This window comes from Anabrus simplex, chromosome 2 (assembly GCF_040414725.1).
Source record: "Anabrus simplex isolate iqAnaSimp1 chromosome 2, ASM4041472v1, whole genome shotgun sequence".
In the NCBI taxonomy this organism is placed as follows: Eukaryota; Metazoa; Arthropoda; class Insecta; order Orthoptera; family Tettigoniidae; genus Anabrus; species Anabrus simplex.
In genome coordinates, this window is record NC_090266.1 from 533,835,038 (window position 1) to 533,861,260 (window position 26,223).

The following is a 26,223-nucleotide window of genomic DNA, read 5'->3' on the forward strand; positions in this document are numbered from 1 at the left end:
GAAGAATTACAACTGTTGCTAATAATTCTGTATACTCCTTATTTTGAAAAACTATTGAACTTGTTTATGGATGTGGCATTATGTAAGACTTGTGTATTGCTATTGTTAGTTTTGAAAACGGCTTTTTAAAGATGTTGGGACTGTAAATTTGTTCGTTGAACGTAAATATAGAAAGGAAGGAGTTGTTTTGTTTATCTTTTTTCAAAGTGGTAGAGGCGCTATATTTATTGATTATTCTTTGTGGTTCATGTTTGTGGGTTACTGTAGTCACGTCCTAGTTCGTGAACCATGGGCAACGGCTGAGTGGCCTAGTAAGTGGTCCTGAGAGTCGGGATACCAGTTCCTATGGAATGGGAGTGGGCATCTCAGACATATTCTGAGTCCTGGCCCTCCTTGTGCTCAGGCGGCTAGGACTATACAATTCACCGGTGGTCCATAACCCGTTAGAGGAGAGATCCTCACTCGGACTATGTGCAAGTAGGGCAGCATCCTGCTTCATGAACTTACCGAGCTCAGAACATTTTAAGCAAGCCTCGGACCTATGGGAGTAATGGAGTCCCACTCCCATTTGACAGGCGAGGGACTCCTTGGAAACAACTTGGCGAACGAAATGGAATTCGATGGGGAGCTATCAATAATGGGGCTTATGGAAGAAAGAAAGTAGAACTGGCTGAGTCAGCAAAGAGGATACATCTGGATGTGCTAGGAGTAAGTGATATTCGGGTAAGGGGAGATAACGAGGAAGATATAGGAGATTATATAGTGTACTTGACGGGTGTTAGAAAGGGAAGGGCAGAGTCTGGGGTAGGACTCTTTATCAGGAATACCGTTGCACGGAACATAGTTTCTGTTAGGCACGTAAATGAGCGAATGATGTGGGTAGATTTGTCAGTTGGAGGAATTAGGACTAGAATTGTGTCCATGTATTCACCATGTGAGGGTGCGAATGAGGATGAAGTTGACAAGTTTTATGAAGCATTGAGTGACATCGTGGTCAGGGTCAACAGCAAGGATAGAGTAGTGCTAATGGGCGATTTCAATGCGAGAGTTGGGAATAGAACTGAAGGATACGAAAGGGTGATTAGTAAATGTGGGGAAGATATGGAAGCTAATGGGAATGGGAAGCGTTTGCTGGACTTCTGTGCTAGTATGGGTTTAGCTGTTACGAATACATTCTTCAAGCATAAGGCTATTCACCGCTACACATGGGAGGCTAGGGGTACCAGATCCATAATAGACTATATCTTGACAGACTTCGAATTCAGGAAATCTGTTAGGAATGTACGAGTTTTCCGCGGATTTTTCGATGATACAGACCACTATCTGATCTGTAGTGAACTAAGTATCTCTAGGCCTAGGGTAGAGAGAGTGAAATCTGTCTGCAAACTAATAAGGGTAGAAAATCTCCAGGACGAGCAAATTAGACGGAAGTACATGGATATGATTAGTGAGAAGTTTTGAACAGTAGACAGTAAGCAGGTTCAGGATATAGAAAGTGAATGGGTGGCATACAGGGATGCTGTAGTAGAAACAGCAAGGGAATGCCTAGGAACAACTGTGTGTAAAGATGGGAAAAGGCGAACATCTTGGTGGAATGATGAAGTGAGAGCAGCTTGTAAACGTAAAAAGAAGGCTTAACAAAAATGGCTCCAAACAAGGGCCGAGGCAGACAGGGAGTTGTACGTAGATGAAAGAAACAGAGCGAAACAAATAGTTGTTGAATCCAAAAAGAAGTCCTGGGAAGATTTTGGTAACAACTTGGAAAGGCTAGGTCAAGCAGCAGGGAAACCTTTCTGGACAGTAATAAAGAATATTAGGAAGGGAGGGAAAAAGGAAATGAACAGTGTTTTGAGTACTTCAGGTTAACTCATAATAGATCCCGGGGAATCACTGAAGAGGTGGAAGGAATATTTAGAAGATCTTCTCAATGTAGAAGGAAATCTTCCTGGTGGTGTTGCAAACAGCCAAGCTCATGGGGAGGAGGAAAATGATGATGGTGAAATTACGCTTGTGGAAGTGGAAAGGATGGTAAATAAACTCCATTGTCATAAAGGAGCAGGAATAGATGAAATTAGACCTGAAATGGTGAAGTATAGTGGGAAGGCAGGGATGAAATGGCTTCATAGAGTAGTAAGATTAGCATGGAGTGTTGGTAAGGTATCTTCAGATTGGACAAAAGCAGTAATTGCTCCTATCTATAAGCAAGGGAACAGGAAGGATTGCAACAACTATTGAGGTATCTCATTGATTAGTATACCAGGCAAAATATTCTCTGGCATCTTGGAAGGGAGGGTGCGATCAGTAGTTGAGAGGAAGTTGGATGAAAACCAGTAGGGTTTCAGACCACAGAGGGGCTGTCAGGATCAGATTTTTCAGCATGTGCCAGGTAATTGAGAAATGCTATGAGAGGAATAGGCAGTTGTGTTTGTTTCGTATATCTAGAGAAAGCATATGACAGAGTACCAAGGGAAAAGATGTTTGCCATACTGGGGGACTATGGAATTAAAGGTAGATCATTAAAATCAATCAAAGCCATTTATGTTGACAATTGGGCCTCAGTGAGAATTGATGGTAGAATGAGTTCTTGGTTCAGGGGACTTACAGGGGTTAGACAAGGCTGTAATCTTTCACCTTTGCCGTTCGTAGTTTATATGGATCTTCTGCTGAAAGGTATAAAATGGCAGGGCAGTCTAATATCTTGGAACTTGAAAATAGGTGCAATGAGTATGGTATGAAAATTAACCTTTCGAAGACTAAATTGATGTCAGTAGGTAAGAAATTCAACAGATTTGAATGTCAGATTTCTGATACAAATCTAGAACAGGTCGATAATTTCAAGTATTAAGATTGTGTGTTCTTCCAGGATGGTAATATAATAAGTGAGCTTGAATGAAGGTGTAGTAAAGCTAATGCAGTGAGCTCGCAGTTGCGATCAACAGTATTCTGTAAGAAGGAAGTCAGCTCCCAGACAAAACTATCTTTACATCGGTCTGTTTTTAGACCAACTTTGCTTTACGGGAGCAAAAGCTGGGTGGACTCAGGATATCTTATTCATAAGTTAGAAGTAACAGACATGAAAGTAGCGAGAATGATTGCTGGTACAAACAGGTGGGAACAATGGCAGGAGGGTACTCGGAATGAGGAGATAAAGGCTAATTTATGAATGAACTCGATGGATGAAGCTGTACACATAAACCGGCTTCGGTGGTGGGGTCATGTGAGGCGAATGGAGGAGGATAGGTTACCTAGGAGAATAATGGACTCTGCTATGGAGGGCAAGAGAAGTAGAGGTAGACCAAGACGACGATGGTTAGACTCGGTTTCTAACGATTTAAAGATAAGAGGTATAGAACTAAATGAGACCACAACACTATTTGCAAATCGAGGATTGTGGCGACGTTTAGTAAATTCACAAAGGCTTGCAGACTGAACGCTGAAAGGCATAACAGTCTATAATGATAATGTATGTATGTATGTATGTATGTATGTATGTATGTATGTATGTATGTATGTATGTATGATTATTCTTTCAATAAAGAAACTGTTGTATCCATTAGATTCAGCTATATTACAAATGGTGTTCAACTCATTTTTGAGGTCTCTTTTAGACATTGGAACATTGAAGCCTCAGTACACCATGCTGTTGTATGCTGCTCATTTGTGAATTTGGGGGTGTGAAGAATCTTGATGGATTGTAGTGACTGTTTGGATGGGTTTTCTGAAAACCTTACATCGTAAGTAGCTTGGGTGCCTGATAATAGATAAGTCTAAAAAATTAAATTTCCATTCAATTTTGGATTCAAGTGTGAATTTTAAATGCGGGTCAATGTAATTTAGAATAATGAGGGTAGTAGCAGCATCTGTGATGCTCTCATCCACAATTACTATGGTGTCTTCTACATATTTTGCCCAGAAAAGGATGTTGTCAAAGTTATTATCAATTTTGGTGCATTCCGAAAAATCCAAGTAGAACTCTGCTAAGATGCCTGATGCCGGCGATCCCATAGCCAATCCTTCTTGTTGATAAATAACATCATCGACAGTGAAATAATTGTTGCTTATAAATAATTTAAGCATAGACATGAAATCCTGTATTTCTAATATACTTAGGCCGCTGTATTTGCTCAAATTATGTTGAATGATACGGCACACCTTGGAGATTTGTATGCTAGGATACATGTTTACAATATCGAATGATTGGACTGAATGTTAAGTTTTTTTAAATTTATCGATTAATTCTTTAGCGGTTTTTGACGGATTTGTTCGACAAAAATTATAGTTCTTCTTAAAACCCTTTGAATGAATTGTGATGCTTTATATAATGGACTCTGTCTATAGTTAATGATCGGGCGAATGGAGATGCCTGTTTTCTGTATCTTGGAGAGGGCTTTGGCGGTGGGTAAACCTGGGTTCACATTAATTAATTTAGTTTTTTCTTGATCTGTCAATAGATATGAAGTATTCTTCAGGGTCTGCATAAGTTTATGTTGGATGTTTTTTAATGTAGTCAGTATAATTTCATTTCTCCAAAGAAAGCTATGGGTTGCATGATATTTATGTTATGCAAGCATCTCCATATCTAACATACTGCTTTTGGCAGTTGGTAAAATCTTAAGGCCACAATTTCTTGAGTCTTAGAATGGACATTTTGACCATACACTACAAATGTAACAGTGCTTGAATGACATCTGTTGTCTTCCAGAATGATTGAGGAACTGGAATGATGAACCGTGCGGTCCTAGAAGGATTGAGGAACTTAAACGGTAAACTATGCGGAGATGGCAGAATGACTGTATATTCTGCTGACAGTAGTGCAGAACATCCCCACTTGATTGTTTTTCCAACTTCTATTGGACATCTTTTTATGAATAGATATTGGTGTCATGATGTATTTGAATAGGTAGTCTACCCAATGAAAGCAAAATCGAAGATAATCTCCTGACATTATGGCAACAGCAAAGGGGATGAGTGTAATGGTATCAGTTTTACAAGCTATACTGTTTGCTGAAAATAGTTGGAAAGTTGGGAAGCAAGACTTCAGAACAGATTTGCTTTCAGTGGCCCCAAAGGTTTGTGTCTATTGAGAGTCCTCAGCCCAAAGGTTGGTTGGATCTCCTAAGCTCCACCATCAGCTGTCATAGATAGCCTAGTCATTGTTGAAGAGGTGTACTAGAGAAATGAAGAGTGAAGTAGTTTCCCATTACTCTTCCTGCTGAGCCAGAAGCTGCTAATACATGTCTTTTTTGCTAGTGTTTTTTTTTTCTTCTTTACGTCGCACCGACACAGTAGGTTTTATGGCGACGATTGGACAGGAAAGGCCTAGGAATGGGAAGGAAGCGGCCGTGGCCTGAATTAAGGTACAGTCCCAGCATTTGCCTGGTGTGAAAATGGGAAGCCACGGAAAATCCCCTTCAGGGCTGCCGACAGTGGGATTCAAACCCACTATCTCCTGGATGCGAGCTCACAGTTGCGCGCCCCTAATTGCTCGGTCCACTCGCCCGGTGCTAGTGGTTTAACGTCGCACTAACACATTAGAATGTTTTCGGTAATGCAAGGATGGGAAGGCAGCAGTCATGGCCTTACTTAAGGTACAGTCCCAGCATTGCCTGGTAGGAAAATGGGAAACAACTGAAAGATATCTTCAGGGCTGCCGACTGTGGGATTCAAACTAACACATGTCTGCCCAGCTCACAAAAATGCATATACCAGTGGACTCTCTTGAATCTTCACACCATTCAAAACATAGTCTGGCTGCATAAGAAATGGTGTTGCTGTCATCATTCATACCTCAGTCACTTACATATTTACAAAGCCAAAAGAGACTAAGGTAGGACAGTAAAAGTAACAAATTTTTTCTAGCCTACTGGGTGAAATGGCTGTGCAGTTAGGGTTGCGTAGTTGTGCGCTTGCATTCGGGAGATGGTGGGCTTAGGACCTGGAAATATTGAACTTTAAATAAATGACATTTACATCTTTTCATCTATGAAGCGAGTTGTAAAAACGGAGAACTCCTGGGTAGGGGAGAACGTATGTGGTGCTGTGACCAAATTAAGGATATGAATATTTGAGGATTCATTTGTGGCAGAAATGGCTGTTGGTGACACTTTGAGATGTTGGTATTGAATAGTATATAAAACATCATGTTTGGAAATGACAACAGTCCTATTGACTTGTTATTATGATTTTGTTGAGTAGAAGCCTGTTGTCCTTATGCTTGTGTGCACTAAATATATTATGTGCTTAAGAGAATACCAGATATCCAAAAGGTAACATTTTCTCACATATTTTGTCAGGAAATTTCAATTCATTATGTAACTAAGAATTGTCTTGTATTTTTTCCACTGAAAATTCTCCATGATTTAAGAAATGTTAACACCATTATCAAATTGCCATGATGGATTTCAGATACTTCATTCATTAGTGAAAAGTATCAGACATGAAATTAGTGCAAAGTGATGGGAACAATTAAAGGAAAGTTTCCAGATTTAACACTCTCCCCTGGATCTTTCATGTTACTCAAACACAAATTTACAGACATCTCTTTTTCTCTTTAAAACTCCAGATCTGTAGAGCCAATGTTTGAACAGTAGTAAATATAAAACTACAACTTCAGTACACCTGTAATTTTTAGGAGGGACACATGTAATACTATCATCATCATCATCATCATCATCATCATCATCATCAATGCCCCACTCCAGTTGCCCAGGTGTGGTTGTGTAATACTGTGGCAAAGGAAAATTACATTTTCACTAACCAAAATTGGGCAGATTAATTCTGAGAGAATAATATAATTTAGAAAATTTATGATCATTAGAATATAACAATTCTGTTTTTATTTCTAAGGGCATATTTAGTTTGGAAAATATTGTTTTCACTATAATACCAATTATACACTATTCACATAACTATTCAAGTCATATGCACAAATGTTTTTCAGCAGTGTAGATTTTTCAGTGCCAGCCCCAGCATTTGCCTGGTGTGAAAATGGGAAACCAAGGAAAACCATTTTCAGGGCTGCCGACAGTGGGGTTTGAACCTACTATCTCACGAATACTGGATACTGGCCGCACTTAAGCGGCTGCAGCTATCGAGCTCAGTGGCAGAAAATTGGGGTGGGTACTTTTTGCATCAAGTGCTCCTGACATACATAAATCTGGAGGCTGGTACTTTTCTGCCCACTATTTGGCAACTCTGCTCCCGCTAAAAGCATGAAGCATGCCACATAGCACGTACATATTGCATGATTTGTGCAGCATTAGTTTAAGTACTAACATGTTTAGGGTGGGGGTTGGTAAGAGTCCCAGTTATAGGTCATTCACAGCTAAAAAAAGCCCAACATTATTGAAGAGGCAGAGCAACCGGTAATCACACAATGGGAAGAAAGTACAATGTGGACAAGAACTGCATATATGATTGAAAGAAAAATGATGATGTTCTTGAACAGACAAACGGTAACTACCGGGAATTTTGTGGACAAAACAAAGTTTCCAGAAAGTGAAAACAGGATGTGTGAATATGTGACTAAAAGGAAGTGTTTGGATATTTGGTCATGAGTGAAATGTATCCGTTGAAAGCTAAAGCAGTATAAAGTGAGTTAAAAATTACAGGCTTTAAGGCTATACATGGAATGCTCATTTGTTTTTGAATGAAATAAATTTTGTAGGAAAAATAGCATTACACATCACCTCCCTGACAGTTATGAAGAAAAGATCATGAACTTACACAGATCTGTTATTGATATGCACCAGAGAAATTTGTGTTTACTCTAGGAAATTTTTAATGCAGACCGGACGCCAGTACATTTTGAAATACTGCTGGAATATTCTAATGAAGATTATGATGCAACAAGTTGCTTCATAATGTTATAATTTACTGTGCAGTAGTAATTTAACAAAATTATAAAAACACTTATTTTTTCTTCCAAAATTTCCATTTCTAAAATTTGGATGCAAGGTTATTCGTTTAAGTTCCTTCTGCAGCTAATCTTTCTACACTGACTGACAGAGCAAATGCAACACCAAGAAGGAGTGGTCAGAACTTTATGCCAATTGCAGGGTAGACTGACGTCACTGAGGTATGCTCATGATGTGAAATGCGCCGCTGTGCTGCGCACGTAGCGAACGATAAATGGGACACGGCATTGGCGAATGGCCCACTTCGTACCGTGATTTCTCAGCCGACAGTCATTGTAGAACGTGTTGTCGTGTGCCACAGGACACGTGTATAGCTAAGAATGCCAGGCCGCCGTCAACGGAGGCATTTCCAGCAGACAGACGACTTTACGAGGGGTATGGTGATCGGGCTGAGAAGGGCAGGTTGGTCGCTTCGTCAAATCGCAGCCGATACCCATAGGGATGTGTCCACGGTGCAGCGCCTGTGGAGAAGATGGTTGGCGCAGGGACATGTGGCACGTGCGAGGGGTCCAGGCGCAGCCCGAGTGACGTCAGCACGCGAGGATCGGCGCATCCGCCGCCAAGCGGTGGCAGCCCCGCACGCCACGTCAACCGCCATTCTTCAGCATGTGCAAGACACCCTGGCTGTTCCAATATCGACCAGAACAATTTCCCATCGATTGGTTGAAGGAGGCCTGCACTCCCGGCGTCCGCTCACAAGACTACCATTGACTCCACAGCATAGACGTGCACGCCTGGCATGGTGCCGGGCTAGAGCGACTTGGATGAGGGAATGGCGGAACATCGTGTTCTCCGATGAGTCACGCTTCTGTTCTGTCAGTGATAGTCACCGCAGACGAGTGTGGCGTCGGCGTGGAGAAAGGTCAAATCCGGCAGTAATTGTGGAGCGCCCTACCGCTAGACAACGCGGCATCATGGTTTGGGGCGCTATTGCGTATGATTCCACGTCACCTCTAGTGCGTATTCAAGGCAGGTTAAATGCCCACCGCTACGTGCAGCATGTGCTGCGGCCGGTGGCACTCCCGTACCTTCAGGGGCTGCCCAATGCTCTGTTTCAGCAGGATAATGCCCGCCCACACACTGCTCGCATCTGCCAACAGGCTCTACGAGGTGTTCAGATGCTTCCGTGGCCAGCGTACTCTCCAGATCTCTCACCAATCGAACACGTGTGGGATCTCATTGGACGCCGTTTGCAAACTCTGCCCAGCCTCGTACGGACGACCAACTGTGGCAAATGGTTGACAGAGAATGGAGAACCATCCCTCAGGACACCATCCGCACTCTTATTGACTCTGTACCTCGACGTGTTTCTGCGTGCATCGCCGCTTGCGGTGGTCCTACATCCTACTGAGTCGATGCCGTGCGCATTGTGTAACCTGCATATCGGTTTGAAATAAACATCAATTATTCGTCCGTGCCGTCTCTGTTTTTTCCCCAACTTTCATCCCTTTCGAACCACTCCTCCTTGGTATTGCATTTGCTCTGTCAGTCAGTGTATTATTTTTTTTCAAATTTTTCATTTTTTTATTTTCCTTTGGTATCTCTTCTCCTGTATTATGCTAGTCAACCAACTGCAGCTTCATAGCTGAATTATCATAAGAGTCAACTGACATATTCTTGGCTACAGTGATGCATAAAGTGGGAGCAGCCCAGTGATGGTGATTACTAAGGCTCGGAAGTTCATGCCCTAAAAAACTAAGAAATATGCATGCAAATATGCTCTTAAAAACTTGAAAACATGCCAATAAATATGCACTATTAAAATGAAAAAATGGCAGTAGACAAGTCAGATTAGTATTGATAATAATAAACTTACATTTATTCCTAGGAGGTTGAAGCAAAAATGGTCCCGCTGTCAATGCTGAGTGATGAATTGCAGTTCACAACCATTATTTTGCACAAATTTTCAACTGAAAAACATCGTCTGTTGTCTCGCAAAACACTTTTTATATGGACAAGAAAGGAATTTGACCACATAGGGTCGAAACCGGTACTGATGTAAGTCTATATTTACAATAAACAGTACTGATAAGGTGGAATTCTTTTCTTGTCCATATATGTGTAATCAGTCAAAACGGAAATGAAACTCATAAATATCGAAACACTTTTGTAACATGAAAAACTTCTTTCCACATCACAAAATGTTACTGGGGCATATTTAAATGATAACTGCTCCACAGAAAGAGGCAAGTCTCTTGGTGCGACAGACAGTTTTCCTTCGAGAATGTCTCAAATATCGCACAACTGTTTATAACCAGGATTTTTTGAAGTTACATAATTTAATTTTTTCTTTCACTTTCTGTCTTATACTACCAGGAACAAAATTGAGATTGGATATCGTTTTTTCAAAAACAGTATTTCTTTTAAAGGAGATCCTACAGCTTCCAGTGATGTTATGGCAGTTGGCAAAAAAGAAAAATGGGCATTTATAAAAACAAGATACTCTTCTAACTCAATGCCTGACAGAATATTTTGCACCGTTTGTATTGATGCAGCTTCATTCGAGTCCAATGAATTAACAACCTCTTTGAATACTTCTATGTGCTGAGCATAATACAAAGCTGCATCCAGCCATGTTCCCCATCGTGTTAATGCTGGCGCAGGAGGAAGTGGGATATTGGGTGCTGTCGATCTAAACAACTTGACTCTCGAAGGAGATTTAACAAAAATTTTCTTTGAACACGCCACAAATCGATCTACCATTGGGAAAGAATTTCGTATTGTCTCAGCAATGCGATTAAGAGGAGGTGCCAAACAAGTTATATGAATTCAGTTAGGAAAAATGCCTTTCAGTATTTGTCCTGATTTTACCATATAAGTACCTGCATCAGTAACAAATAAAAGTAGCCAGTCGTATTTGATTCCAGATGGCCATGATAATTTCAACAAGTCCATCACACACCGTGTTACAGTTAAATTGTTAGTGGCCAGCAATTCACACACATTAAGAAGATATGGTATCGTCTTTTGTTCCTTATTAAAGGTGCCCACAATTACATTAAGCAATAAATCGGTCCTCAGAATCAGTGGTTTCATCAATAGACAACCAAAAAGACGGATCTGATAATTCAATTTGTAAATTTGACAAAATGTTATTGTAACAACGTCCTACGTAAGTCTTACGCAATGTACTTGCTTCAGGCACATGTTGTCGAGTGTATTTGTCAAGAAAATGTTTTAATGTGAGGTTATTAAATTTATACAAGGGAATATCAGCAGCTAAAAATGCTTGGCACAAGTAGTAAGAAAATTCACTAATCCTACTTCCTAAACACTAATAGTTGTTTTTGAACAAGCTCTTTATTTGCGAGTTTGCTAGTTAAATTCTCCTTATATTTTGCTGTGTTTATGTGATGAACTATTTGAAATCTTTTCTCACTCCCTATAGTTTTCTCACAAGCTCCACAGAACAGTACCCTATTATCTGTACATATTAAGTCACCTGAAAACTCCTTCTGTAAATTAATCTACAACTCGAAGTTGCTCTTATTTTCGGAATTTCAAGAAATATTTAACGGACACTTTATACGTGAAACATAGGTTGGTCACAACCAGTTCACAACACCATTGCACGACTCAATGGACAGCCAGTCGACAGCTAAGCACAAAACGTGAGGATAGATGATGAAACAGGGGATTCACTGCATGATATCGTAACTCCTCACCACATGAAAGTTGCGTCATCATGTGTAACATTATTGCCAACATCAACCAGATGAAAAAAGCTGATTAAAAAATACTGTAAAAACCATCAAACTGATTAAAATATGCCATATAGGCACTAAAATATTAAAATATGATGCATTTATCAAAATCACGAAAATATGCAGTTATATGCACCATAAAAGCATGTTCAAATGACTGAAAATTCCATAATTTGTGCACATAATATATAAGCATACATTTTTAACCCCTAAAAAACCACGCAAATGCATGAACTTCCGAGCACTAGTGATAACTGTTTTAAGGGAATGTTCAATTAGATAACCATACTCTCACACGGGAGCAGCCTGCGCAACTTCTCAGTGGCAATACCCACTAAAATCCATGCAATAAAAAATGTTATCAAAAATAACTAGCTCGTTTCTGGATTTGCCAAAGTGCAGTAAAGAATATTCTCTCATTCTGCAAAAATGCCTATAGTGATCAAAGTCATGACGGAATAATATAAAATGTTACCTATCCTTATGTTTGTTACAAGCCCATACACCAAAAAAGAAATGGAAGACAAATATATTTGGACGAAATGAAAAATCACCAGTCCAGAAATATTAAAGAAGATATAATTATTCTCATTATCATACCATGCTTCCACTGTTTTTGTCCCTTTACTTGACCAACTGTAATATGAACATCGGTGAACACCCTTACACCAAGACGGAAATCTTCATATTCACGTGCCACATTGCCGGTCCCATTTATATCAATTGTTGGCTGTTGAGGCTGAAGGACCATGATGTAGCTTTCCACGCTAGGTACCTTCACGGGTCGTCCTCGTTCACATCTGAAAGGCACAATTCAAACACTATTGAAATCCTTCAATACAAGGAGAAAAGAAATACTTCATTAAGTAACTCAGAAAGAGAACCAATACTCTAATAAGCAAGTGACGACCACCATAAGTTATGGAAAGACATGGAAAGTAACAAATTATTAGCGAGTGATGAGATCGACATAGCACGCCTCGTGGGAGAGAGTGCATGTGTGTACATGCCTTCAACAGCACTCTCATTGGTAAACCACTACAACAAGAGAATTAATTCAATTTGTTACTGATATAGAAATATACATAAGGTAACAATCTTCAGGATGAAAGAGCAACCCTGGCCTTATATATATAATGCAGGGCATCGCTACCCCCTCAAATTCATGCAATAAGATAATACCTATTGACAAAAAGAAGTACAACTGTTGATTGACAAGATAAGCGAGTTTTCACAAAATCTGAATTCTATAAGAATATCATATTTAATCAGAAATCATTTTTAGAATGTGTTTTATGAAATTAAGTTTTGAAGTATATATTAAATCTGTGATAGGCATACACTGGAAGAGACTGGGCCCAAAGAGGATTAATCCCAATACACCACAAACCACAGGATGTCGTAAAGAATTTTAATTACCTGGGATTTGTTTTGCTGGAAGATAGAAACAAGGATAAGAAAATTGATGTAAGTGGCAGGTTTTATCAGGGTCTTAAAGACATAGTGTAGGATAAGTAAATGCCAACGAAATGCAGAGTAGTATTGTATAAAACACACTACGTACCAATTCAGACTTATACTGGAGGTATGCAGAATGGAACAGTAAGCAGAGAAATGGATAATCCGCCTAGTCAATACTATGTATTAAAAATGTATTTACATTTCACACTTTAGAACATATAGTACATGTTTCGAGAAATACCTTAATTCTCTTCTTCAGCTATATAGGTTAAAATTCATATATTGCATTAAGACCTAATTAAACAGGGGGGTGCTCACTAAGAAAACTTTTTTTTTTTTTGCTATTTGCTTTACGGCGCACCGACACAGATAGGTCTTATGGTGATGATGGGATGGGAAAGGCCTAGGAATGGGAAGGAAGCAGCCGTGGTCTTGATTGAGGTACAGCACCAGCATTTGCCTGGTGTGAAAATGGGAAACCACCGACAACCATCTTCAGACCTGCCGACAGTGGGATTCAAACCCACTATCTCCCGGATGTAAGCTCACAGCTGTGCGCTCCTAACCGCACGGCCAACTTGCCCGGTATTAAGAAAACTAAAACTGTAACATGTACAATATGACATATTAAAAATTGATAAATAATGGCATGGAAGTAAAGTCCATCTTGTCTTCTCCATATAAACACGACGTTAGGGGTAGGTCTGAGTATATAAAATTTTGAGTACTGTTACGATGACATCAAATGTGTCCTTAACCCCTAAGTAGGTATGACGTCTTTAAATGTTTTCGTGCTGGACTTCTACAGTGGATATGACAGCATTAGTCGATCGTAAAATTTATCGCGTATTTATCTTGAGGGTAAAGGCATATGGCGTTGCCATGGAATCTATCGCATGTTTTCCATGAGATCAAGCTTTGTACTGTTTTCTACAGCTGTCACAGCTTCGTGAAATGTCTTTGGTTTGGCGCCTTGCTCGAAGTTCCTTTGCAGGCATTTATGTCGCGAAGCATGGCTTCCAAACGTAAAGTAGATCGATTTGATTGTGCGGGTATTTCGACAGTTTTAGAAGTGGAGAGTGATGATGAGGTATCTTCTCTATCTGATGATGATGAGTGGATTCATACTGATGAAGAGGACAGTGAAAGTGATCCTGAAAGTGAAGTTGTTCCGGACGAACCAAGTGACACGGACGATGTTCAAAATGTAACTCAGCCGGCTCACTTCGTTGCGAATGGTGCCCCAAGACCAAGGTTTGCTTTTACAGGTGTAAAAAGATAAATATAAATTTTAGTGACATGCACAACGTCGGAGAATACTTCAGCGCGTTCGTAGGTGATGATATATTCCAGTGGGGATAAAGTACTCAGGGCATTTGGAGAATTTAGTACCCAGTTAGGGGTTTAATCCAATACTCCCTTATCGAAATCAAATGGGGTCATATTACAAATTATATAAAATGGTGTATAACCAAGTTGTCAAGCTATTATTTTTAAATATAAAATGGTGTATAACCAAGCTGTCAAGCCATTATTTTTAATATGATCCAATTTGATTTCGATAAGGGAGTTTTGGATTAAGGACACATTTGATTTCAACAGTGCTGAACATTTTATCTACACAGACATACCCCTAATGTCATGTTCATATGGAGATGACAAGACTGACTTTACTTCCATGACATTATTATCGATTTTTAGTATGTCATACTGTACTTGTCACAGTTTTAGTTTTCTTAGGGGGGCCTCCAAGTATGGACCCAACACCAGCCATTATGGTCAAGATTATTAAGAATGGAACAGCGACAGAAAATTAAGATAAAGGCTGTGGAAATGAAGTTCCCAAGGAGTATGCTGGGCAAAACCAGGAGTGACACAGAGAGAAAATAAGTCGGGAAAGTAATAAGAGCAGATAGAACTCAAAACAAAATAAATATATCAAAACTAAACTATATGGACACTTTATGAGGATGACAGAAGACAGCCTGCCAAACAGGATCAATGAAAAGTTGGAAGGAAAGAAACAGAATCTGGCCCAAAAGATTATTGCCGAGAGGTACAAAAATGTAAACCGTTTTTTTAAGAGAAGGAAGGTGGGAAGAGACGCAGAACTGGATAATTTTGATATGTAACTAGGGTTACCAGATGACAACGGCTCGAAAGCACGACTTGTGAGTTCAAAAAGCAGGACAAAACCACGATAGCATTAAAATTGCTTAAATATTTTGTTAAAACCATTTATTTAGCATACATTTTTCATATTGCTTGGCCACAACTGAAGTCTCGAAAGCAGGAATGTCGCTGACACCTTATTCATGTTGATTGTACTTATCAGAGCTACTTATTTTACTGAACAACTTCTTATTGTCTTTTAAATAGTCATAAAACTGGTTACAAGTGAAGTCTTTCGTGTTAAATTTCACTGACACCAACCATTTCACAGAGTCAATACTTAACCTATTTCTTTCTTTGGCCCACTGTGCATTTATTAAAGAAAAAAATTCTTTCTACGTTGGCATTATGTGCAGGAATTGCAAAATACACTTCTGCCAATTTCAGTAGTTTGGAAGAACATGTAATATTGACACTGTTTAGAAAACCAGCCCATTTTTTATGGACTGGTTCCTTCAAGAAATTTTCATTCTGCTTTTGCAATTCAACATACTTTTGAAGATTTACAAATTGGTCAAATAATCTAACATCAGATATTTAACAGTAACTTCAAGGTCAGTCCAGCTGAAATCTGAAGTTTAAAAGTACTAAATACTTAAAGTGGTTGTAACCATTTTCCAAGGTACTCCAGGCATGCATTATGTACATCATGCAGTTCTTTCATGAAGGAATCACTGTCTTCCTGCAACCCTTCCTCCTCCAAAGTTTTCATCATTTCTTTCACTTTCATAGGAACAAAATTATTTGAAAAACAAGCTTGTAAAATGCCAACAGTTTCTTCAAGTGCCTGTTTCACTTCAATAATGGAATTATTCTCCTTTTCAACATGAAGAATGTTCTCTTGAAAGACTGACATTAAAGACTGGCAAACTATTAAATATATTTCACTTCACTTATTGGAGAAAAACTTGATCAAAATTGTTGGCAGGTTATCCACAAATAGAAAATAAGACCAAAGTGCTGGATACAGTTTAAGCATCCTTTCAACAGCTGGAAAAAGTGACAACCAACGAGTCTTTGTATGCTTCAATATGTAATTCACATTAACAAATTCACAAAAAGTTATTAGCTCTTCATTCCTTATGGAGAATGTAGAAAAGTAGTTGAACACTTTTAACACAATGCTTTCAACGTCAATCGACAATAAATCAACTCCATGTTGAACACATTTATGCAAAACGTGTGCTGTGCAGCTTACTCCAATCAAGGTTTCATTAAGCTGAGATTTGAGGTTAGGAAATACATTATTATCTCCTCTTCTTTTCAGGCCACCAAAATTCGTATTGCAGTTATCTCCTCTGAAAGCAATGCATTTCTCCAAAATTCCATTTTGTTGCAGGACATCTAATACCACTGAAGAGATTGTTGCAGCTTTTTCATTACTAACACTGTGCAGGTCAATAAACTTTGCTTGCAGCCCTCCATTCCTGTAGTCGAAATACTGCACGAGCACAGGAAACAGTTTTATATTCCCATGATTGCTGCCATCCGTACAAACACCAATGTATGATATGTCTTTGACTTGTTTAATGGCACTTTCTACACAGTGAGGTCCAAGTACATTATTGACAATTGCCTCAGACTTTGTACGAGCACAATGAATATTCTTCCCTATTTCAGAATCAGGAAATAATTTAGATGGAAGCTCAGACATACAATCCATAATTTTGTAGCTCCCATGATGAAAAGCATTGTGGTACACAAGAACTTCCTCTACAGCAATCGCATTTTCGTTTAGTGATGTGTTCTTTTTGAAAAATGTCAACACATTATTTGAAGTTGCAGTTGATGCACTATGAACATTAGCTTTATGTCTGCCCGTTGTAATGTGACTTTCTAAATCCATAGCTCCATGATTAGCCACAGAAACGTATGTTCCTGGTTTACATAGCAGACACATGGCTTCTTCATTGGTGCGGCCCTTTTTGAAGCATTTATATCTTTTCTCCAATTCAGCAGTGAACTTACACTTTTCCCCATAATACATGTAACGTACCAACAGATCACAACAGATATTGTAGAGTAGATCACAAGGATTGTGGCACAACTAAGCAGAAAATATGGACGAAAATTATTTATCTTTAGCTTCCGTTTCCGTATGCTATCGCCAACTTCGACTATCGACTTCCACCAGCGATGATATACTAGTCAAAGACTAGAGCAATTTAAAAAATTCAACCTGCAGCTGAAGTCAAAGGTTATGGAATAAGCGAGTCTAAGTTTACAAAAATGGGTTTCCAGTTGGAAAAAGTTCGTTTTAACATTATTAGGTGAAAATATGGACAATCAGCAAATAATTAAAAAATAAATATGGATGCCAGGACAGACGCTAAAAATAAGGGCATGTCCTGGTAAATACGGATGTCTGGTAACTCTATATATAACCAAACCCAGGATAAAACTAGAAGAAGAAGAAGAAGAAGAAGAGCATCAAACTAACAAGAAGTGAAACAATTTCCAGCATCTGCATCTTACAGTAACATCAAATACAGTAGAGATAATACGCGACACTGAGCGAGATATCGACGGACAGCTACTGGAGCTCACTCTAGCGGATAGACCTGAACAGTACTGATTCTCTCATAAGAGCACGTGTACTTTTGTGTGAAGTTTTTGGTGTTATTTATGCGTTTTCAGTGAGTTGACATAAATAAACAGTAGTGTGTGCCATTCCTTGATATCTCCTTCCTCTCAACATGAGGGGAAAGGTATGTGCTGTGTTTGACTGCAGTAATTACAAAGTAGAGAAAATGCGCGGTCGTTCTTCAGGTTCCCTCGTGACAAGAACATGTAAGTAATATTGTGTTTGCATATATATTCTTCCAGTGACAGAGATTTTTATAGTACTTCATAATCTTCTGACCTGCTTGACCCATATTTTAACTGGCATAAAATGTAATACGCATATTTTATTCTATAGTGCAGCAGTTAACCTTCAATACCGATGTGTTGTTGTAGGTGTGATCTGTGGGTTTTGAAATGTCACAGAAGCGATTTGGATAAGGTGTACAAGAAAGAAGGGACGTTACGCTTATATAAGAATTATAAGATCTGTTCTGATCATTTCCAGGCCAGCGACTTTAGAAATCCTCGACAATACAGCCAAGGGTATGTTACAGTTTTGCTCTAATTGTACGTAAATATTCCTCAAAGCATCACTATCGACAACATTTTCATACTTTTCTTTCTTTATCCCTCTTCTCAGATTAAAGCCAGGATTTTATAGATTATCTTTCTGTTAGTAGGCTTCATGTTAGGACGAAAATTGTCCAGCTATTAAATGTTAATTCGCCGGGCTGAGTGGCTCAGACGGTTAAGGCGCTGGCCTTCTGACCCCAACTTGGCAGGTTCGATCCTGGCTCAGTCCGGTGTTATTTGAAGATGCTCAAATACGTCAGCCTCGTGTCGGTAGATTTATTGGCACGTAAAAGAACTCCTGCGGTACTAAATTCTGGCACCTCGGCGTCTCCGAAAACCATAAAAGAGTAGTTAGTGGGACGTAAAACAAAAAACATTATTATTATTATTATTATTAAATGTTAATTCATTGCATCATATGTGTAAGGAATATCTTTCTGTTAGTAGGCTTCATGTTAAGAGGAAAATTGTCCAGCTATTAAATGTTAATTCATTGCATCATATGTGTAAGGAATGTGCCAATATTTTTATTGACAAGTGTCTTAATGTGATGATACAATGTTTTTAAATGAGAAAAAAGACAAATCCAACCATAAGAGTTCAGGCAGGAATGCTAAAGCTAAAAAAATTATTGCATAAATGAAAGATCAAGCCATTTCACACCAGTCCATTTCACTTCTTGTTTATATGTCTAATTTCAGTCTTTGAATAATAACCTTTTAAATGATTCTTCATTCATTTATCCAGAATTGCTTTAGCAACTTCGAAGTTAATATCTCAATAACACTTTCTTTCTAGATGTAATTTATTTATCTATTTCCGTATATACATTTCCATTGATATTTGAATTTAGCGCGATTTGTTCAGGTCAAGTCACTAGGAGCGCCACCGTCGAATTGTCTCCCATTTTAGCAAGGCGAAATCCGTGTCGCGTATTATCTCTACTGTATTTGGTAACATATTTTGGAGTCACCTACAACAAGAATACATGAAATAGGCCATATCTGATGCCCACATATTTAACTACATTTACTTTGAACTACGTATGTATAAAAACATTTTCTTCATTTGAATATTTCATTACAAACAACTGGCCACATGGGTTGTCACAATGAGGTTCCGTATTTCCTCAATAACACATAACAAAGCCCAAGGGTTTTTCACAATTTGATAAAATTTCAAAATACTAACACTTTAATGAACATCAAAACTACATTTAATAGAAAATTTCCATCCACCGGACTTCCTGTGTGACAGTAATATAGTTCATTCCTATCCAACATAATTTCAGTAATAACAGATTTTTATGACCCACTAATTACTTCTGAAGGTTTTTGGAGATGTCAAGGTGCTAAAATTTTGTCCTGCAGGAGTTCTTACCTGTCAAGTTGGGGTAAGAAGGCCAGCGCCTCAAAGATCTGAGCCACTCAGCCCGACTAACAATTTCATTTCTAGTAGCTGACCACATGCATAAATGTGGGCAAAATAAGGTGCAATTTCCTGGCCATTAACCAGAATAATTTCTTTCAATGCCAGTACCTGACAGAACATAATCAGAATGCTCATATTCACAATTCATATAATGTTTGGCTCCTTGGCTGAACGGTCAGTGTTGAGGCCTTCGGTTCAGAGGGCCCCAGGTTCGATTCCCAGCCAGATGGGGATTTCAATCTTAAATGGTGAATCCCCTTAGCTCAGGGACCGGGTGTGTGTACTCTCCTCAACATTCATCCAACTCATACACCATATGTAATATGTAATACGTAACACTATCCTCTACTAAAACTACATACAGTTTTTCACACATGGCAGATGCCGCCCACCCTCATTGGAGGGTATCAAGCAAATGCTCCTCCTGGAGTCTTCAAAGGAACTCCCGACGAAATAGCTCAGCAGCTATTGTTGAATGGAAGAAACAAGAAGGGAAGTGAAAATTGTAATCTTCAAAGATGTTCCGAAGGGAAAGAATATCTTGGTATCTCTTTCACTATAGCAGAATCGGAAACTGTCATCCGGCAATGAAATGTAATAAATCTGATGCATTAGATGATCTGCAAACAGAAGAAATAAAAATGTCTGGGCCTCATATGAAGGAGTGGATTCTAAATTTAATGAATGCTTGTGTATCAACACAGCAGATACTGAAGATATAGTGCACAGCAAAAGTTGTAGTTCTACTGAACCCTGGAAAAGAACCTACAGACCCAAGAAACTTCTGACCAGTGTCCCATCTTTGCCATTTCTACCAAGTACTCGAGAGAATGATTCACTATCAGGGCCATTGACCTTAGATGTTAGGCCCCTTTAAACAAGCATCATCATCAACATCATCATCATCATCAATACTATCGAATATCAGATTCAAGCAATCATCAACGAACAGTCAGGTTTCCTTACAGGAAAATTGTGCTGTGGCCAAATACTCGAAACACCATACACCAAAGATGGCTATGGAAATGGGCAGATAACAGTTGTAACATTTATTGATCTTGTTGCAGCCTATAACACTGTCAACCATAGGAAGTTGATTAGTAAGATATAACCATCACAAAAGATTACTGCTTAATGCACCTCATCAAGTGTTAACTGCTGAACAGATGGTTCATTGTCACTTTGGACAACAGGAGGAGCTGTTGGAAAACTCAGAAAAATGGTCTCCCTCAAGGCAGCGTGATGGCTCCATAGTTGTATAACGTCTATACAAACGATCAGTCGGTCAGACCTGGTACAAAGGCGTTTGATTATGCAGACAATACAGCAACAGCTGTTCAAACCAAAATCTTCAAGGAGGTAGAGAGGAAACTGTCAGCAGCACTCAAATATCTTGCTGCCTATTATGATACAAACCACCTGAAATCTAACCCTGGGAAAACTCAAGTCTGTGTGCTCCATTTGAGAAAAAGAGATGCATGGAGAAAGCTGAGCATAACCTCCAGAGGCCAACATCCATCCCACTGTGATAGTGAAATCTTGTTAGTGCATTGCACATTAAATAGTCTTCTCTCTTAGCACATCGTAAATTTGAAGTCCTAATTCCAATCATATTATATGTATATAAAAATACATTGCTTATTGTATAACGTATGTTCATTATTACCGCTTAATACGATCACATTTTCCCAGCCCTGAAAATACTTTTCTTATTCCCTTTTCAATGGAACGTGATTTTGAACGTAGATAAGAGCCAGTGCCACATGAGGCAGGTTGGGGAAAGTTCTCGCAGAATAGTAGAAAATTGCTTTGGATTGATGGCCACTGTTCTTTGAGTATTTAGAAAGCCAATGGAGACGAGTGTAGAAAATGCAGTGACAGTAACTACCAGATGCATTTATCTGCACAACTTTCCCCGTGGGGCAATAGCTCTTATGTGTGTCCATATGATTATTTATAAAACTGTTTACAAATATCACGTACAGTCTTATAAATAGGTCAAATGGACCAAATTTTAATTTTTGTACTTAATAGAAGTTCAGATGTATTCAGGTATATCAGTACATTAAGAGTCGACAGTGAACTGTAATGGTCAAATTAAAATTTCCACAAGGAAAAATACAAACTATAAACTGAACAAAAAATTGTTGCCATTGATGCTTTCACAGCCCATACTTATAGACATGATACTGTATAGGCTTTTGGGCTTATGCCGTGTCAAGAAAATAAGGTGAAATTCTTTATGTTTCGCAGAGAACTGTCCTCTGCATCATCAGAAGAAATCTCGACTGCCCATGAGAAAGGCTTCTTAAACAAGGGCTCTTTAAATTTAGACGTTACAATCGAAGTGGAAATGATACGTTCCTTCGCCACCGGGTGGTTCCCAGGACGTGGCACAGTGCTAGCGTTGACTTTTGATCGCATTACTGCTATACAGGCTGAACGAAAATTCAACCAGGTGTCATTCAGACAGAAATCAAAGTTCCTCTGTCTAGCTCAGAAACAAGTGGTCTCTAGCATGAACCCGGATGCTAGTAAAACTGTCGTCAATCTTTCCAAGAAATCCTTGGACGAGAACCAAATGGCAGTTCTGGCTAGGGGTCTTAACTTCGCTGTCGCTCCCTCTAAAATTCTCACTGAGGAGTTAATTACCTCCGTTGAGGCAGCCATCCACAAACTCACTACGGATGAGGCTGAGGAGTTAAGACAGAAATGTGAGACTCATAAGGTCCGCTGTTGTACCCGCGCCCAATTTAACATGAGGCGAAAGGAGAGCTCTGAAGGAACTTCAAGATGATTCAGAACTGACCATTCTCTCAGCTGACAAGGGTAATACGACAGTGGTTATGGACACTGACCAGTATAAGATCTCGGCTATATTGCCAGAGCCTGTTTACAGACTGAGCTTACGTGACCCCACCACTCGTGTGTCCAATGCCACCATGAAGCTCTTAAGGCAATCTTCAATTCCAAAAGAGGAGGCTAAACATCTGTCCCCGGGGGATGCAGTGCCATCTAGATTATATGGACTGCCCAAGATCCATAAAAAAGATGTTCCCCTCACGAGCGAACGGTACGAAGTCGGACGGCGAATTTCGATTTGATTTTTACATATTCGTGAAGGTCTTTTTAAGCTGAAACAGGTAGTGGAAGTCCAATTTTTCGCTGGTCCTTTTTAAGGGGCCATTTGGGAGCTCAAGGTTGGCGGTGCGCGCAATGAATTGTACAGTACATGCCGGCACACATCAGCGCTCACAGCCAGCGGCTGTCTTGCCTCGCCTTCCCTCTCCACTCCTTCGGTTCTCATCTGTCCCCCACCACATACGGCTGCCTACAGTTGTGTATTATACATGGGATTGCGGGTGAAGACTGACGTTAGTTGGGACATTTTATTTACAAAGATGAATTCATTATGGAATAAATAAACAATAAAAATGATTTACAAATCACTACTCTACATACAAATACTACATAATCAAACATCATCTGCAGCATCATGACATTTAAAGTGTTCAAGAAATGACTTTATTCTAACACAGTCTGGCACAGGTTCATTGTTCATGGCATGATAGTGAAAATCTAACACAAAATGTGAATAACAAAACACAAGAAAACAATGTGCGCACCTTATAAAGGAAAAAATTGGTTCAGTCATTTTCGACACACTTTGTGTCAGTCAAATCATGACAATTAGTTTGCGAGACAGCATGAAATGGTGGTATATTTCAGTAATGGTATAACCACCCGCTTTCCAAGCGTATTTCAACATTGGTACAAAACAATCAGCTTGTAATTGGTTATGCGCTAGTATTTGACAAGTTATAATGAAAAGTCAGTTTTTGGGTTTTAATTTTGACTGGCCGTGTAAATTCCTTATCCGGCAAATGTTTTTCATTCGACGGACTAAACATTTTAGTTGTCGGAAGTATCCAAGATCACACGGCAGGCAAAGCTACGTAGTTCCTTTCGGTACGTATTCAATTTGTACATGTGTGTTCGTCAGGGATTCAAGTTGTGCATTTTTGCCCTGGCCACTGAATGAATCTATGAGAAGATGATTTCTTCCATCTTCCTGTAACTGCGGATAGAAAATGTTTTGAAACCAGTCAGTTACATGCCCTTTCCCCATTTTCCCGGAAGATGAACAATCAATTACGACATATTTAAAGGCATCCATGTAGGCTTTGATACTTTCTTGTACTCTAGGTCCAAACTTTCCATTAATTTCTTGGAAAACAATCAAGAACAAATGTCCCATTTCTCCGGCTTTAGAAATGTGATATTGCACTGTGTGGGAGTGCGTAAAATTATTTCGGCAAACAAGCGTAGCAAGAACGTCTTTCACACCACGAAAATCATAACTTCTCAGTGTTGCCATTTCGTACTCAAATCGGGACTGGTCCGAATTCCAGATATTGGCATCCAGGATCTCTTTCTTTCCTTGCAATTCATTAATGAATGTTACAAACTTTTTAGCCACTTTGTGTCGTAATTCTACGTCTGTTTTAAACGTTTTACTGACTAGTTTGGTTACTTTTCGGAACCGAATTTTCAACCGCCTTTTAAGGATTTTCAAGTATGAGTCACCAATCCAACGCTCATTGTCCAATTTTGTGACATACAAATAACCCATCCTTGCCTTGGTGAACTCTTCTTTCACATAAGTTCGATCCATTGCACATTTCCTAATTTCTCCATTGTGTTCAACGTGGTTGACGATTCCATAAATTTGCCTCCGAGTGTTCTTATACTTCCGTATGGCGTACATAGGTCCTCGTTCCTTTATTTTTTTTTATACATGTCCAACAATGATTCGGAATCATAATCTTCCACTGACTTACAGGGTCTTCCTCGACCGTCACAAGACTTGTTATCTTCGTTAAACTCATCTCCGTGTTTGTGTTTTTTCAGTGTTGTTGTCCCCTCCTCAACGCCATCTTCGTCTTCTGAATCAACGAAAACAGCTTCTTCCTCCTGAATAAATTCGCATTTTCCCTCAAAAATTGCATCAAACGTTGTCTTTATTTGCATATATACATGATTTGCTCTTCATCAGAAAGCTCTGTAGCTTCCTGAATATTAACACCGTAGGCATTAATAAGAGCTGCAATAATGTTACAAGCGGCCATAACAAAGTAATCCAATGTGATCTCCTGTATGTGGAATAGCCATTAGTCATGGAGAACTTGACCGAATAGAATAGGACTCGCCGTCTCATACACAACTGTTGGCAGCCATATGTGGTGGGGGACAGATGAGAACCGAAGGAGTGGAGAGGGAAGGCGAGGCAAGACAGCCGCTGGCTGTGAGCGCTGACGTGTGCCGGCATGTACTGTACAATTCATTGCGCGCACCGCCAACTTTGAGCTCCCAAATGGCCCCTTAAAAAGGATCAGTGAAAAATTAGACTTCCACTAACTAATTCAGCTTAAAAAGACCTTCACGAATATGTAAAAATGAAATCGAAATTCTCCGTCAGACTTCGCACCATTCCCTTGTCAGACCTATTGTTAGTGCGATAGGTTCACCTACATATGCTCTGGCTAAATACCTAAGCAAATTGCTTCAGCCACACATAGGACGTACTGAATCATACGTCAGGTACTCTCGGTATTTCATCAACAAGCTGTCAACCATGACCCTTCAATCTAATGCACTTTTGGCGAGTTTCGATGTGGAGTCCTTATTCACTGAAGTGCCGATTGACTCGGTCATGTCTCTCATTGAACACTTGTTCCCTGAGGACATTACTAAGCTATTTTACCACTGCATAACTTCCAGCTGTTTCTTGTGGGGTGAGAATTTTTACGAACAGACGGACGGAGTGGCTATGGGAAGTCCACTTTCGCCCGTAGCGGCTAATTTCTTTATGGAGGATTTTGAGGAGGAGGCTATTGCTTCGGTGCCCATCAAACCTATGATATGGTGGAGGTATGTTGATGATGCACTTGTGGTCTGGACAGAAGGTCCTGAGAAACTTCATCATTTATAACCACCTAAACAGCAATATCCTTCAATAAAATTCACTATGGAGATGGAGTCGGACGGATGCCTTCCTTTCTTGGATGTTCTAGTAAGAAAGAAAACGAACAGCTCCTTAGAACATACCATCTATCGTAAGCCTACCCACACAAATCGCTATCTTCATGCAGATTCTCACCACCATCCAGCACAAAAACGAGGCATTCTCACGACACAACGCTCGAGACAAATTTGTGAGCCATCAAATATACAGGTGGAGACGGACACCGTCAAAGTCATGTTCAAGGGTAATGGTTACAGCGATTTGCAGATTCATAGAGCCCTACATCACAGAGAAACGACCAAGCAAAGCTCACAGAAGGAAGAAGTGAAGGGAACTGCCTACTTGCCTTACATTCACAACACGAATTGCTAAGCCA

The 26,223-nt window shown here is 39.5% G+C and overlaps 1 protein-coding gene across 2 annotated transcripts in view; it reads right to left on the reverse strand.

The window, feature by feature from the left end:
* The window catches only part of Cals (calsyntenin-1), a 466,513-nt gene that overhangs the window by 153,196 nt on the left and 287,094 nt on the right, over positions 1-26,223 (reverse strand). For both annotated transcript variants that reach the window (XM_067140904.2, XM_067140903.2), the window contains exon 12: positions 12,221-12,420. In XM_067140904.2, coding sequence (XP_066997005.1) covers positions 12,221-12,420 — 200 coding nt within the window. The remainder of the gene's footprint in view (positions 1-12,220; positions 12,421-26,223) is intronic.